Source organism: Triticum aestivum, chromosome 1A (genome assembly GCF_018294505.1).
Source record: "Triticum aestivum cultivar Chinese Spring chromosome 1A, IWGSC CS RefSeq v2.1, whole genome shotgun sequence".
In the NCBI taxonomy this organism is placed as follows: domain Eukaryota; kingdom Viridiplantae; phylum Streptophyta; class Magnoliopsida; order Poales; family Poaceae; genus Triticum; species Triticum aestivum.
The window spans coordinates 11,982,629-11,995,131 of record NC_057794.1 but is presented as its reverse complement, the minus strand read 5'-3'; the positions used below and the strand labels follow the sequence as shown (position 1 = coordinate 11,995,131).

The 12,503-nt window shown below is 47.7% G+C and overlaps 1 protein-coding gene and 1 pseudogene across 1 annotated transcript; both read left to right on the top strand.

Moving 5' to 3' along the window:
* The first annotated feature begins 340 nt into the window (after positions 1-340).
* LOC123069833 (Bowman-Birk type trypsin inhibitor-like) lies at positions 341-1,012 on the top strand. The gene is made up of 2 exons (XM_044492798.1): positions 341-522; positions 606-1,012. Exons 1-2 carry the CDS (start codon positions 444-446, stop codon positions 815-817), a joined length of 291 nt encoding a protein of 96 aa, XP_044348733.1. The 5' UTR covers positions 341-443; the 3' UTR covers positions 818-1,012.
* Positions 1,013-5,140: 4,128 nt separating this feature from the next.
* On the top strand, positions 5,141-5,498 carry LOC123069764 (Bowman-Birk type trypsin inhibitor-like; annotated as a pseudogene).
* The last annotated feature ends 7,005 nt before the right edge of the window (positions 5,499-12,503 follow it).

Here is a 12,503-nt window from a genome sequence, read left to right as displayed (position 1 = left end):
CCAAGCTGGAGCGCACCTTACCATGTACTCTACACAGCAAGCCACCAACTAAGAACTAACCCATGTGTGAAAAGCCAAGGTGGTACTTGACTCGATGCACTGCAAAGTCTGCAGCCACCTATATCTATATTGTCGTCAAGCTTTCTGAATAGATTTACGTGTGAAACACATGCAGGCCACCCACGGATGATGCCTCGTGCTCCCTGCGTGCATGCATGCTACTGCTAGAGATCCAATCTAGATCACGCCCATGTGCTCTCTGCGTGTAAAGCTTGTGCCCGTGCTGCTAGTTGCTCATTGATCTATTGTCACTTGTGCTCTCGCCTCAGTCGATCGGGTTGGGACTCCACCCTATAAGAAGCCCGGCATTCCATCCCATTAGGCATCAACCTCCCAGCACGAACCCAGTCTTTGCAACTAATCCTCGCCAACCAGACGCAAGCATGAGGCCACAGGTGCTGCTCGCCGCGCTGGCCATCGTCGTCGTCCTCGCAGCAGCTCTGCCCCTTACCAAAGGCCAAGGTGAGCCCGGGATCCTCCTTCCTTTGTCTTTCTTCATCTCCTTGCCGGTTAAGCCACTTATTGACATTGGTGGTTGCCTGCAGATGCGACCCCAAGCGCGTCGCCGTGCTGCAACAACTGCGGCACCTGCACCAGGTCCATCCCGCCCAGGTGCACATGCATGGACGCGTCGCCCAGCGGCTGCAACCCGGCCTGCAAGACCTGCGACAAGACCAGTGTCGCCGGCCGTGACAGCTTCCAGTGCAAGGACCGCGTCGCAAACTTCTGCCAGCGCAGCTGCACTAAGGCCGCGTGATTCGACCTGTTGTCGCCCGAATAATGCCGATTAGCTTGTGGTTTTCCTTTATTTTTTGCAGTATTTAAGATTTCCCTCTGCATCTTGATCTGCTAGATGCAGAGAAGAAATGAGAGTTCAATGCATGCACGTTGTTCCTTCTTGTGTCTGAAATAAAGAGCATATTCTTTGCTCAAAATCTTCTTTGTTAAACCTTTTATGCAGTGCGACCGATAAAAGACATATGCATGGACTGGAATGGAATATGTATTCAAATCCAAATCATGTACCATGTACAGGCACGAATGGTATGCATTCATGAACGAAGCACCAAGATGGAGAGACGTCAAATTTAAATCCAAGTAAAATAAATTATAATCAAATCCGTTAAAAAATGGTAATATCAAACCCAGTCCTAATACTATAGATCCAGATCTATTAAAATCCAACGAATCACAAAAGTTTGATTTGCACACAAAAAAAACACTAAACTTCGACATTAAGAATATCAACATCGTGTTGAAACTATAGTTTTCATGAAATGAATGGGATATTTTTGTAGATGACATAGCTTGTTAGGAGTAATTATTTTTTGCAGTTGACAAGTCTATATGCACAAGTGAAATCCCCCCAAATCTATATGCACAAGTTAAACCCACTATGGGTGATTAGGATCGATTTGAATATTTAATCTCATGTTTAGGCGATCTGCCGAGTGCATGCACTCAACAAAAGGGAAGGTTTTACCCACTTTAGCAGGTTGTTGGTTATTGACCTTGGTTGGCTGCCTGCAGGCGCGATGTTGTGCAGCCAGAAGTGCGGCATCTGCACCAGGTCCTTCCCGCCCTAGTGCAGATGCATGGAGTGCAAGGATCTTGTCACCAAGTTGTGCAAACGCCGCTGCACTAAGGCCGCGTGATTGGAACTGTTGTGGCCCGAATAATGCTGATTAGCTTCTGCTTTTGTTTTGTTTTTTGCAGTCATTCCAGTTCACTATGTATCTTGATATGTATACATGCAGAGAAGAAATCAGAGTTTGATGTTCTGTTGATGGGCCTAGGGCCCATATATGAAACAATTCTTAAAATTTTCCAAAAGGACTATGTGGGTGTCATGACATGGTGCTGGGAAGTTTAGTCTCACCTCATGAGTGGAGCAGAGTTGAGAACATTATATAAGGATTTTCTCCTCCCGATGCTATCGGAGCTTGAGAAAAGGAGTAATACACACACACACACTCCTCCTCCGACATCAGCCACGCCTCGCCCGAGCGTTGTGTTTCTTGAATAAGCTCAAGTCAGACCTAAGTTATGTGTGCGTTAAATTTTTTTGGTGGAAAACAGCTAATTTATTACAAGTCATTTATGGAGATACCACGAATCTTGGACGTCAGATCGCGGGTTGTTGCCGACTCAAGCATGCATGGGTGGAACCCATGTCTCAAAACCACAACCATCTATACATAGGAGGCATCGCCACCGTTAGCTATCACCCAGATGAGATCACGTCAGCCTCCTCACGCACAACCCACCATCGTTCCTCACGCTGCTGCTACCTTCGGAGATCTCATCCTATAGACCGCGTGCACGGCCGTACAGGAGAGCATGCCTCCGAAACCCCGTCCTTTTCGATCCTACACGGGGAGAAGGGTGATTACATTTCCGGGGAGCATCTCTGAAACGACTACTCACTACTGTTCTTCTTCGTCCTCTACTTCGACAACATCCTCGTCATCTTGGCCATCACCATGAGTCATACAATCCAAGAAGAAGGCTGCTGAGGATGTTGTCATCGCCGCCTCCGCTGTCTCTGGGATCATAGAACGAGTCGAAGCATCTGCAACCCACCGAAAATCAGAATCAAGGTCGCAACCTCCCATATTCATACTCTATAGAAGAATAAATAACACTATCTTCACCTTATTTGGAGGCGGCGGCCTTCAGTGCAGCACACTCTGATCATGGCTTGAAGCGTTCGGGGTAGTAGAATCCTGGGCTGCAGGCACAATCGGGGGTGGTACAGAGTCTTCTCTGGGATGATGCCCGGCCTGGCAGGACAGGAAAGCCCTAAAAACATGCAAAATCAAAAAGGAATACTCATAATTAGTACCATGAGACGATAAATTGAAGATATAAAGGGACTTACCGACCCTTCCCAAGGACGTTGCATATCCTTGTTGGCCTTGCCAGCACAACTGTGATGGCGAACTTCGAAGGCGCTCCTGAGCCCCTGACAGCATCGCGCATCTTCGATACCTCCGTCCGCTCTTCCTTGGCCCCGGCCTCTCTTCAGCCTCCGCAGGTGTTAAGTTGAGTCATGACATGGTAATGGGAAATTTAGTCCCACCTAATGAGTAGAGGAGATTTGAGGCCCCTTTATAAGGATTTTCTTTTTCACATGCTATTGGAGCTTAAGAAGAGTGGTAAACATGCACTCGTCCTCCACCGCCCACCTCGCCATGATGTGCAACGAATCTGAAATGTTGGATCATGGTTCGTTGCCGACCCCAACGTGGGTTCAGCCCACGTCACCCGCTCTATCCAAGTATGGAAGGTGGGGACCTCCACTACGGCTGCCACTGCTAAGCACCGCCCAATCCGCCCCAGCAACGAGTCCTCCTTTCCCAGGTTGAGAGTGCCTCTTCTCCCATCCGACAAGTACCTCCTTGACCGTCAGGCCTCCTCTCTTGTTTGCGTGTTGCGCAAGCAATGAGCACCTCCTCCCTTGGCTTCTGATGGCTGCATGGTGTTGTTGCTGCTTGCTCGGTGATGTTGTTTGTTGTTGCTGCAAGGTGAGATGGGCAAGGGAAGATACATTAGAGCGGGGGCAGGAGGGACGGTGTCGAAGGTCCAGCGTTGCTGGTCACCTGCCACAAGAGAGAAAGAGATAGTTTTTTAACTCTTAGCAGTCGTAGATGCTGATATGGCGCTGCCCAGTCAGCATTGAATACGGTCAAAACCATTTGACCAATGCAAAACCGAGACCAGGGTTGAGTTTTGGACCCCTTATTTAGTTCAGGGTGTATTTCAACCGCTTTCAAATTTCAAGGTTGTAATATTAAACCGATTGTTTAGTTCGAGGTTGAAATGTGGACTTCTCTCATTCACGGTGCCGGTTCTAGCAAACGTCGCGGTTGGTTGCAGCAAAAATAAAGCAAAAGCATTGTGGTCACTATGGTCGCCCGTCGAAGCAAGAAGCCCGTTCCAGTAAAATGACATGCTACGTACTCGCATTAGTACACTCCGCTGCGCCCGTGTAATCTTGCCAGTGATAAACTTTGTACCACAATGGTTTTTTGCACTTGTAATTACTGGCCATTCATTAGCTCATCATAAATTCAAAATAGAAAATATATGACAGCACTTATGGCTGCTGCAACAAATGCTGAAATGTGGAGATGGGGGATTTAGTTTTATATGCATTTGTAATTCTGAATTTCTGATAGTAGAACGATCAGCAGACTAACACCATAGCTTATATACTCCCACCTAATCAAAAGAATTGTGTACCTTCCGAAGAATATGTCGAATGAAACAATACATACTAACACCATAACTTACCACAGAATTTTGTACCTTCCCAAGAGTACGTCGAATGAAACAACCATAGATTATTAAGTGTTTTTATACATGAAAGTAGTGCATATATACAGAAATATATTGATTTGAATGCTGCTATACATCCAATATTTCATGCCAACAGTTGTATGACGATACATATGAAGGCATCCATATATTTTTGCCCGGACAATATAAAGCTGCAAAAAAAGTATCGGATACAGGTCGTACACCAGAGGTACTCATCAAAGCCTTATACTAACCATTATACTAACCATTACACAAACCAGTCCTAGGCTTTGCTCAGGATGTTTTTAGTATGTACAGCCCATCTTCCATTTGGAAGTGAAACTAAGGGATCAAGATTCAAGAAAGGGAGGGTCGTCTCTGTCCTCATTAATAGGACACTGGCTTTTTTTTTGCAAAAAAAACTTCCTATCTATTCATCATAGCATGGTTGTACAAAGAGCACATAAGTAACAAAAATTACATCGATGTCCGTAGACCACCTAGTGCCAACTATAAGCACCGGAGCGAACCAAAGGAGCACCGCCGTCATCACTCCTCCCTCACTGGAGCTGGGACACACTTGTTGTAGTAGACAGTCGGCAAGTCGTCTTGCTAAGGCCCCACAGTACCAGCGCACAAAAGCAACAACCGTCACCGATGAAGTGAACTATAGATCGAAAAAATATATCCTGTAGACACACGAACAAATACGCATAAAGACGGGATCCAAGCGGATCCACGCACCCAACAACCAACCAACCTGATCATTGCAAACAGCATGAGGCCCTAGGTGCTGCTCGCCACGCTGGCCCTCCTCGCCTTCCTCGCAACAGCTCTGCCCCTGGCCCACAGCCAAGGTGAGGCTACGATTCCTCCTCGTCACCTCGTGGAATAAGTCAGTTTAGCGGGTTATTGACCTTTGTTGGCTGCCTACAGGTGTGACGCTGTGCTGCAACAAGTGTGGCTTCTGCACTAGGTCCTTCCCGCCGCAGTGTACACGCATGGATGCCTCGCCGTCCGGGTGCAACCCGGCTTGCAAGACCTGCGCCAAGTCCACCGTCACTGGCCGTGATGGCTTGCAGTGCAAGGATCTCGTCACCAACTTCTGCAAGAACCGCTGCACTAAGGCCGCGTGATTGGACCTGTTTTTAGAAAAGGAGGACGACCCCCGGCCTCTGCATCTGGACGATTCATACGGCCATTTTATTAATTATTGACACAAGACCGTACAGAGTCATACAACAATAAGTCTAAAGCCACCAGACTAAGCAACAATTGTCGCTATCCCTATCCAGTTGATGTAGGGGCGCTGAAAGTCTGGGCCTAATACCAAACAGACCACGCAGCCAAACCTAAACATCTAAAGACTTGAGGTCCCACCCAGGACGCCTGCCGGGTATGGGCACCCACCAGTCCGGCGTGCTTCTCAACCAGGACCCCTGCCGGGTATGAGGCCGCCGCAGCCACCTGCCACCAATCCAACTTCAGAGCTGAACTGCTGCATCAACCTTGCCCGGTCAAACTGCCGCCGACGCCACCATGACGCCAGGCAGCGTCACCCTCCTGCGCGAGTCCATCTCCGCTCATCAGGCGCCGAGTCTCCACTGCACCACGCCGCCGAGATCCACCGTCATCAATGGAGCCAATGAAACACCGCTCCTCCTCTTGTCCCCTCCAACCAGCACTTGCTCCAAAACGATGCCCCAAGAGGGAGAACGATACTGATAGCACCGTCATCGTCCGATCCAGTGGACCCAGATCCAGGGTTTTCCCCGGAACTTCCCGATCAGGTTGATGTGACCTGCAACGACGATGCCTCCAGAAGGAAACGACGTCTGAGACGCCGCCATCGTTCGCCAAGACCGCAGTCAGGCGCGGTTTTCACCGGAAGCCACGTCTTCCCGACCTCGTGGCTGGCTGGAACCGAGCAGAACCTCGCCACGAAGACGTATGTTGTCGTCGGTACTCCGGCGGAGATCCGGCATCTCCTCACCGGTCCCTCCATGCACCGCCGGTCAGGGAAAGGCCTCCCCGCGACGGATCCAAACGGGGCGTTGGATCCGCAGAAACCGCCGTCACCATCACGAGCAGGACAGCCCACCCCGCCGGATGGGGCGTTGCCACCGCCGCCGTCCATGCAGGGCCGCCGCTCCGCCGGCGATGGTGCTCCGACCCCCGCCGCAAAGCCCGGATACTCCGTCCTAGCCGCCGCCGTTGGATCGCATGAGAAGGGCCGCCCCCGCCGCCTCAGATGGGATCCGCCGCCTCCCCCCGCCCAGAAACTTTGGCACCAGGCCCGCCGCCACCGCGGCCCACGCCGGCGGCAGCGGCGGCAGGAGGGAGTGACAAGGAGGTGCTGGCGGCGCTAGGGTTGGGGTCTCGTGATTGGACCTGTTGTCGCCTGAATAATATCGATTATCTTGTGCTTTTTTTTGTCCCAATCTTTCAGAGTTCCCTCTGCATCTTGATCTGGTGGATGTAGAGAAGAAATGAGAGTTCGCTGCATGCTCGTTGTTTCTTCTTGTGTGTGAAATAAAGAGCATATTTTTATCTCAAAATCTTCTTTGTTAAACCTTTTATAGAGTGCAAGCAACAAAACTCGTGCGCGTTAAATGGAATATGAATTCACATCCAATTCATCAAGCATGTATAGGCATGAATGGAATGCATTCATGTACAAATCATCAAGATGGAGAGATGTCAAATTTAAATCCAGGTAAAAGAATTTACCATTGAATCCACCACAAAATGGTAATGTCAAACATAGTCCAGATAATATAGATGCAGGTCTATTAAAATCCAATCGAAAATGATAGACTTACGGAATCCATATTACGGACATGCGTGTCAACTCATAATTCGGTCCTTCCCCCTGAATTTCCAGGTGGGGTCCTCCCTCTTCCCAAATAGACGACACCTTTGTCCGTAGCTTCAAATCCGTAAAAAAGTCCATAACTGTAGCATCGCTGATATCCAATGAATCACGAATGTTCGATTTCCACAAAAACAAGAAAGACACAAAAGATCGATAATTAAAATGTCAACATAGTGTTCAAACTATAGTTTTCATTACATGAATGGAAGATTTTTGGGATCCATTTGAGTATTTGATGTCAGGTTTACCTTATAAGACATTCACAATTTCCTCTGAAATTTATTCAGTGATTTACATAGGAAGTCACATTTTGCAAGCTGGCGATCATAGACTATCAAATGGAGATGGAACCCAAATTGTAGTAACAAAAACACATAGGTGAACCCGCGACAAAAGTTCAGTATTTAATGTTTTCATCTCGTGTTAATTACTACTCTCTCCGTACCTTAATACAAGATGTATTTTGACACTGCCATATAGACTCTAAAATCATCTTATAAAAATTTACAGAGATTCTAGTATATATCAGTAATTAGCAGTGCTTGAAACAACTGGACAAAATAGCTTGGCCATTGGATCTAGATGCTCTAAAGCGCAAAATCCCGATCTGGCATTGTTTTATGTCGCTTGCTTCCACATATTGTTCTCTATGTCAGAACGTTTTTCTTTTCTTTTTTGTAACCTTGATATGTCATCACTCGTCCTTTTTTTGTGCGTTACGCGGAAAAGAATGGGAGGGAAGGTTGGGCGTGTGGTGTGGGTGTTATCTTTTTTACGAGCATCTTTGTGTTTTGTATTCATTTTTCAATGCTGGGCATGTTGGCGTAATTTTTGTCTTTGTGTCTTTCTCCGTTTTTGTTCCCTTTAGTTTTTCTTTCTTTTCTCTCTAGAGACGTCTGAACTTCCAAATGAACAAATCCACGCACTTTGTATCATAGGGGTTGAATCTACATGCATATAAATGAGTGTCTCCATCTGTAATGTGTTTTAAAAATGTATAAGGGCATCTCCAATGGCGACCCAAAAATTTCCTCCCACGTCCGTCTGCCAAGCAGGAGGAGACCAGTCTGCGGATGCGGGAGGCCGCTATCTACGCTGCCAGCATACATTTCAACCCGCATTTGAACTAACGGGATGAAATACATGCAAACTAGACGATATTCATCAAAGTTTGGATAGAAAATAACACAAATCATCCATACATAGCATGCAAATTAAGTTTAGTACAATAATGTCTCAATGGATCATGTTGTCCCACATATACTCGTCATCTGCTGCGAGGAATGGTCTCCTTACCTCCAGCTGACGAACCACATTACAAAACTTGGTGACACTGGTCTACATAGCGTATCAGCGACACGATAACGACCTCACATTGCCTTCTTGAATGATGTACATGTCGTAGGGCATAATTTGCTTTCGTGCGTAAAATGATTCATGCACTTGCTGCTAGAAAGTGCTATGAAATCCGCGGATACGGCCAACCACGCATCACACAACAACTCATCCTCCATCGCCGAGTAGCATGCCATCCTTTGTACTCTACAAAATGACATAACGTGTGAAAATAAGCTCAATGGCATCTGACGGAACATTTGTCGAGCGTGGTGTCTGGCATGGTGGTCGCCGATAGGGGTTAGAGTGTACCTAGGTAGAAACGGCTCCAGGGTGGGCAGCACCATCGTAAATGCGAGCAGGCACGTCTGTGCTGGTTGCGGATGTCCGACAATGCCTATGTGGCGGCCAGAGACGTACATCTGTGGTGGCAAAGGTGGAGGGTGCGGATGCAAGCAATGGGGGAGAAAGGGCGGAGTGGAAGGAAATATGACCAAGAGGGCGGATTGGGTGGGTCGGGGTGTCTGAGTCCTACATGGCTCCTGCCCAGATTCCCGCAACCCCCCCCCCCTCCCACCCTCCCCCCCCCCCCACACACACACACTTTGTCTCCAATTTGTGAGGGAAAACACATTCGGACTGCTCGGCGGACCAATACAGGTCCGCGTTGAATGGCTTCCACGTTCGGACCGTGTGCGAACGGTTTGAGGGTCGGCGTTAGAGATGCCCTATGCTTAGGTGGTTTGAGGGTTAGTAGCCAGGCATATCTCCTTGGAGCCACACATATGTTAGACGTGACGTTTTACATATCTATGACTGATCGGTACAAGAAATTTTGATCTTTTGACAAAACACGATTGCATAAGTTGTACGATGCTAATATTTGTTGTTATATTAATATGACCTTTATGGGGGTATATATGGAGTACAAAACTTGGAGTGCAAGAAGCCTATGTCTTGGAATATAAGATGGACTCTAGAGAGCGGCGACGGTATGGACGGGCTCGTGCGCTCCCGCTAGGTGGACGAACAACTCGATGACGCGTAGCAGATCTATACCTACTATTAAAGGGAATAGGTATTTTTGGTTTGGTTTAGTCCTTTACGTTTGGTTTACACACGTTAAATGATTTGGGCCAGTTACTTGTATGTTGATGGGCCTTTTATGGGCTTTCATAGAGAGACCATGAAAAATAATTGGGTCAAAATAAATCAATATTGTGGAAATTGAACACAAGACCTCTTGTCTATCTCTTAGATGTAACAAACAAAGACTTATACACCTTTCATATTTACGAATCCCAACTCACTCTAAATTTACGAGTGGTAGTCATCATGTTTATTTATTTTTTTGCAAGAAAAGAAGTTGATATTAAAACGGCCAAATTACTGAAAGGTCCACACGAAAAAGGAAATTACAACCAAGCCCCTCTGCAACCCGACTACGCAGGCACCGTGGACGAGCCGGTGACGCGCCGTTCGCCGCTGCTCGCTGACGCCTTGGATCGAAGTAGCCCCCAGGCGAAACGGGAAGTCTCCAATCAACGGTCCCTGAGGACCTACACCCATGGCCGTCGTCGTCGTCGCACCGCTTCGTATCGCCTTCCTTCTCCAGATCTTCAACCGCCAGAATCACCATCCCTCGATCTCCGGCACGGGGGAACCGTGCACAACCTCTCCACCGAGCAGCGAGCACGAAGAAAGGAGCTGGTCCACCACGGAGCTCCACCGAAACTTCGCCGTCGAAGGGGAGACCAACACCTGCAAAAAACCGACCTAGTCGCGCCGCCGCCTCCACGACGCCACCGGCTGGCTCCCTAGGCACGCCTACACTATGTACACGTTGCAAATCGGGCCTCCCCCGTCCTCCCGCCGCCGGATTGTCTGGCGGAGTGCGAGGGAGCCGCCGCTTCGGCAACGGCGAGATGGAGAGCCCGGGGTTCGCACAAATCGCCCTTCATTCCTGTAGATGGGGAAGGGTCAGGTCGAAGGCTCATGTTTAGGGAGAGTTAATTAAGCGAATGAGCTAATAAAGAAAGGATTGTGGGCTTACATATAATATTTAAACGGGTGTGGCTAATTAAAGAAAGGATTATGGGTAATCGGTGGAATAACTATTAGAAAAATTGTGGTCTTAATAAATTCTACATGAAGAATTTGAGATAAAAAGGTAGCATAATTAAAAGGAAGGATATATAGGCCTTAATGTGTTGGGGCTACTAAACTAAAAAAGGAAGGATTTGATTCCCGATTAAAACGGATGAGGACTTCATGGTAATTAATGAAAGGATCATACTTAAATGTCATTAAAGAAAGATTGTATTTAAATGAAATTAGTGGAACATTACGTCTCGTAAAGAAAATACGAACACGACTAAATTGCAACTCATTTTTTTATGTTCATTTTGTAGAAGAACGATGTTGCGTTGCAACATATTCTTCATAATGAATCTGATGATGTGAGACATTATGCTTGTGCAAAACATCAATTTTCTCCGTTATAACGCACGGGATATGTGCTAGTTGTATTAAATGCTGTCGTGTGCGTCCACGGCGAGTACACGTGCGGAGCGTCAAAAATAACAGGGATATAGCAGCCCAACTAGTTGATGTTCCATTGGTGCAGGATTATCGGATCGGCACATAACATCCTCCGTCTCCGCCTCCGTTACGCAGACGCCGTTCTCCTACTGGGTAAATGGGTCGTAAATGGGCACCGAACTCTAGGCCCATGACGGACTGGTCATCGCTGAAAAGTAAAACAAATCTATCATGTTTCTTCAATCGCCGCATAAGACCAGGAGCTCATGGCTGGAGGCGGACAAGTGGAGTACTATTTGGCACATGCAAGTTCCATCGAAACTACGCATGTTCGTTTGGAGATTGGCGAGAAACTCCATGCCCACTATTGATTTACTCAAACACCGCAATATGGCCACCGAGGACAAGTGCAATTTGTGCGGGGCGGTTGACTCTTGGAGACATGCACTCTTTATGTGTCTGATGTCAAGCAGCGTTTGGGCCTTAGCTCCGGAGGAGTTGGTTCATCATCTCGTGGACAGAGTGGAAGAACACCCCAAGGATTGGCTTTTTGCTATGAGTGGAGTGTTGAACGGAGATATGTTTGCACACATGATTGTTATTATGTGGGCAATTTGGCGAGCACGAAGGAAAGCGATCTATGAGGACATCTTCCAATCACCGCAATCTACTTATGGATTTATCACAAGCTTTCTTGATGACTTGAGATATATTAAGGCAAGTGAACCTCGGAGGACCGTAGTCAAAGCTGCAAGACCAACCCAGTGGCAGGCTCCGGCCACGGGATGCGTGAAGATCAATGTGGACGCGGCCGCACCAAGGCAAGCCCGTTTCGGGGCTGTGGGTGCAATCTGCAGAAGTTTAGATGGTCTGTTTTTGGGAGCTTCGGCGCTGATCATAGAGCATATTGGGGACCCGGAAACGCTGGAGGCCATGGCGATCAGAGAAGGCCTTGCACTTGCGGAGGACTTGTACCAAAGGCGCATTCATGTTGCATCGGATTGCAAGAAGGCAGTAGACTCTCTGAAAAAGGAGGACGCATCTCCATATGGTGCTATTGTGCATGAAATATTAAGCCATTCTGCAACTTTTGATATGTGTAGGTTTAGCCATGAGTTTAGGAGCTCAAATTATGAAGCTCACAACTTAGCGAAGCATGCTTTATCTCTCGGGGGTGGCCGCCGTGTATGGTTAGGCCATCCCGGAGATCTTTCTTTCGTCCCTGTAAACATTGTGACGAATCAATAAAAAGCTTCGTGTGTTGTCTCAAAAAAAAAGGAGCTCATGGCTGGAGACGGTGACCACCGAAGATGCCGGCGCGGGGTTCTTGTCAGATCCGGTCGACAGGTAAACTTTTCAGCCTCCATTTCTTATTCTATGTGGTGGTTGC

Excerpts from the sequence above, each read along its gene's own strand:
- LOC123069833 (XM_044492798.1), top strand. The coding sequence starts at position 444 with ATGAGGCCACAGGTGCTGCTCGCCGCGCTGGCCATCGTCGTCGTCCTC. Across the intron at positions 523-605 it reads GCCCCTTACCAAAGGCCAAG|ATGCGACCCCAAGCGCGTCG; the intron begins GTGAGCCCGGGA and ends GGTTGCCTGCAG.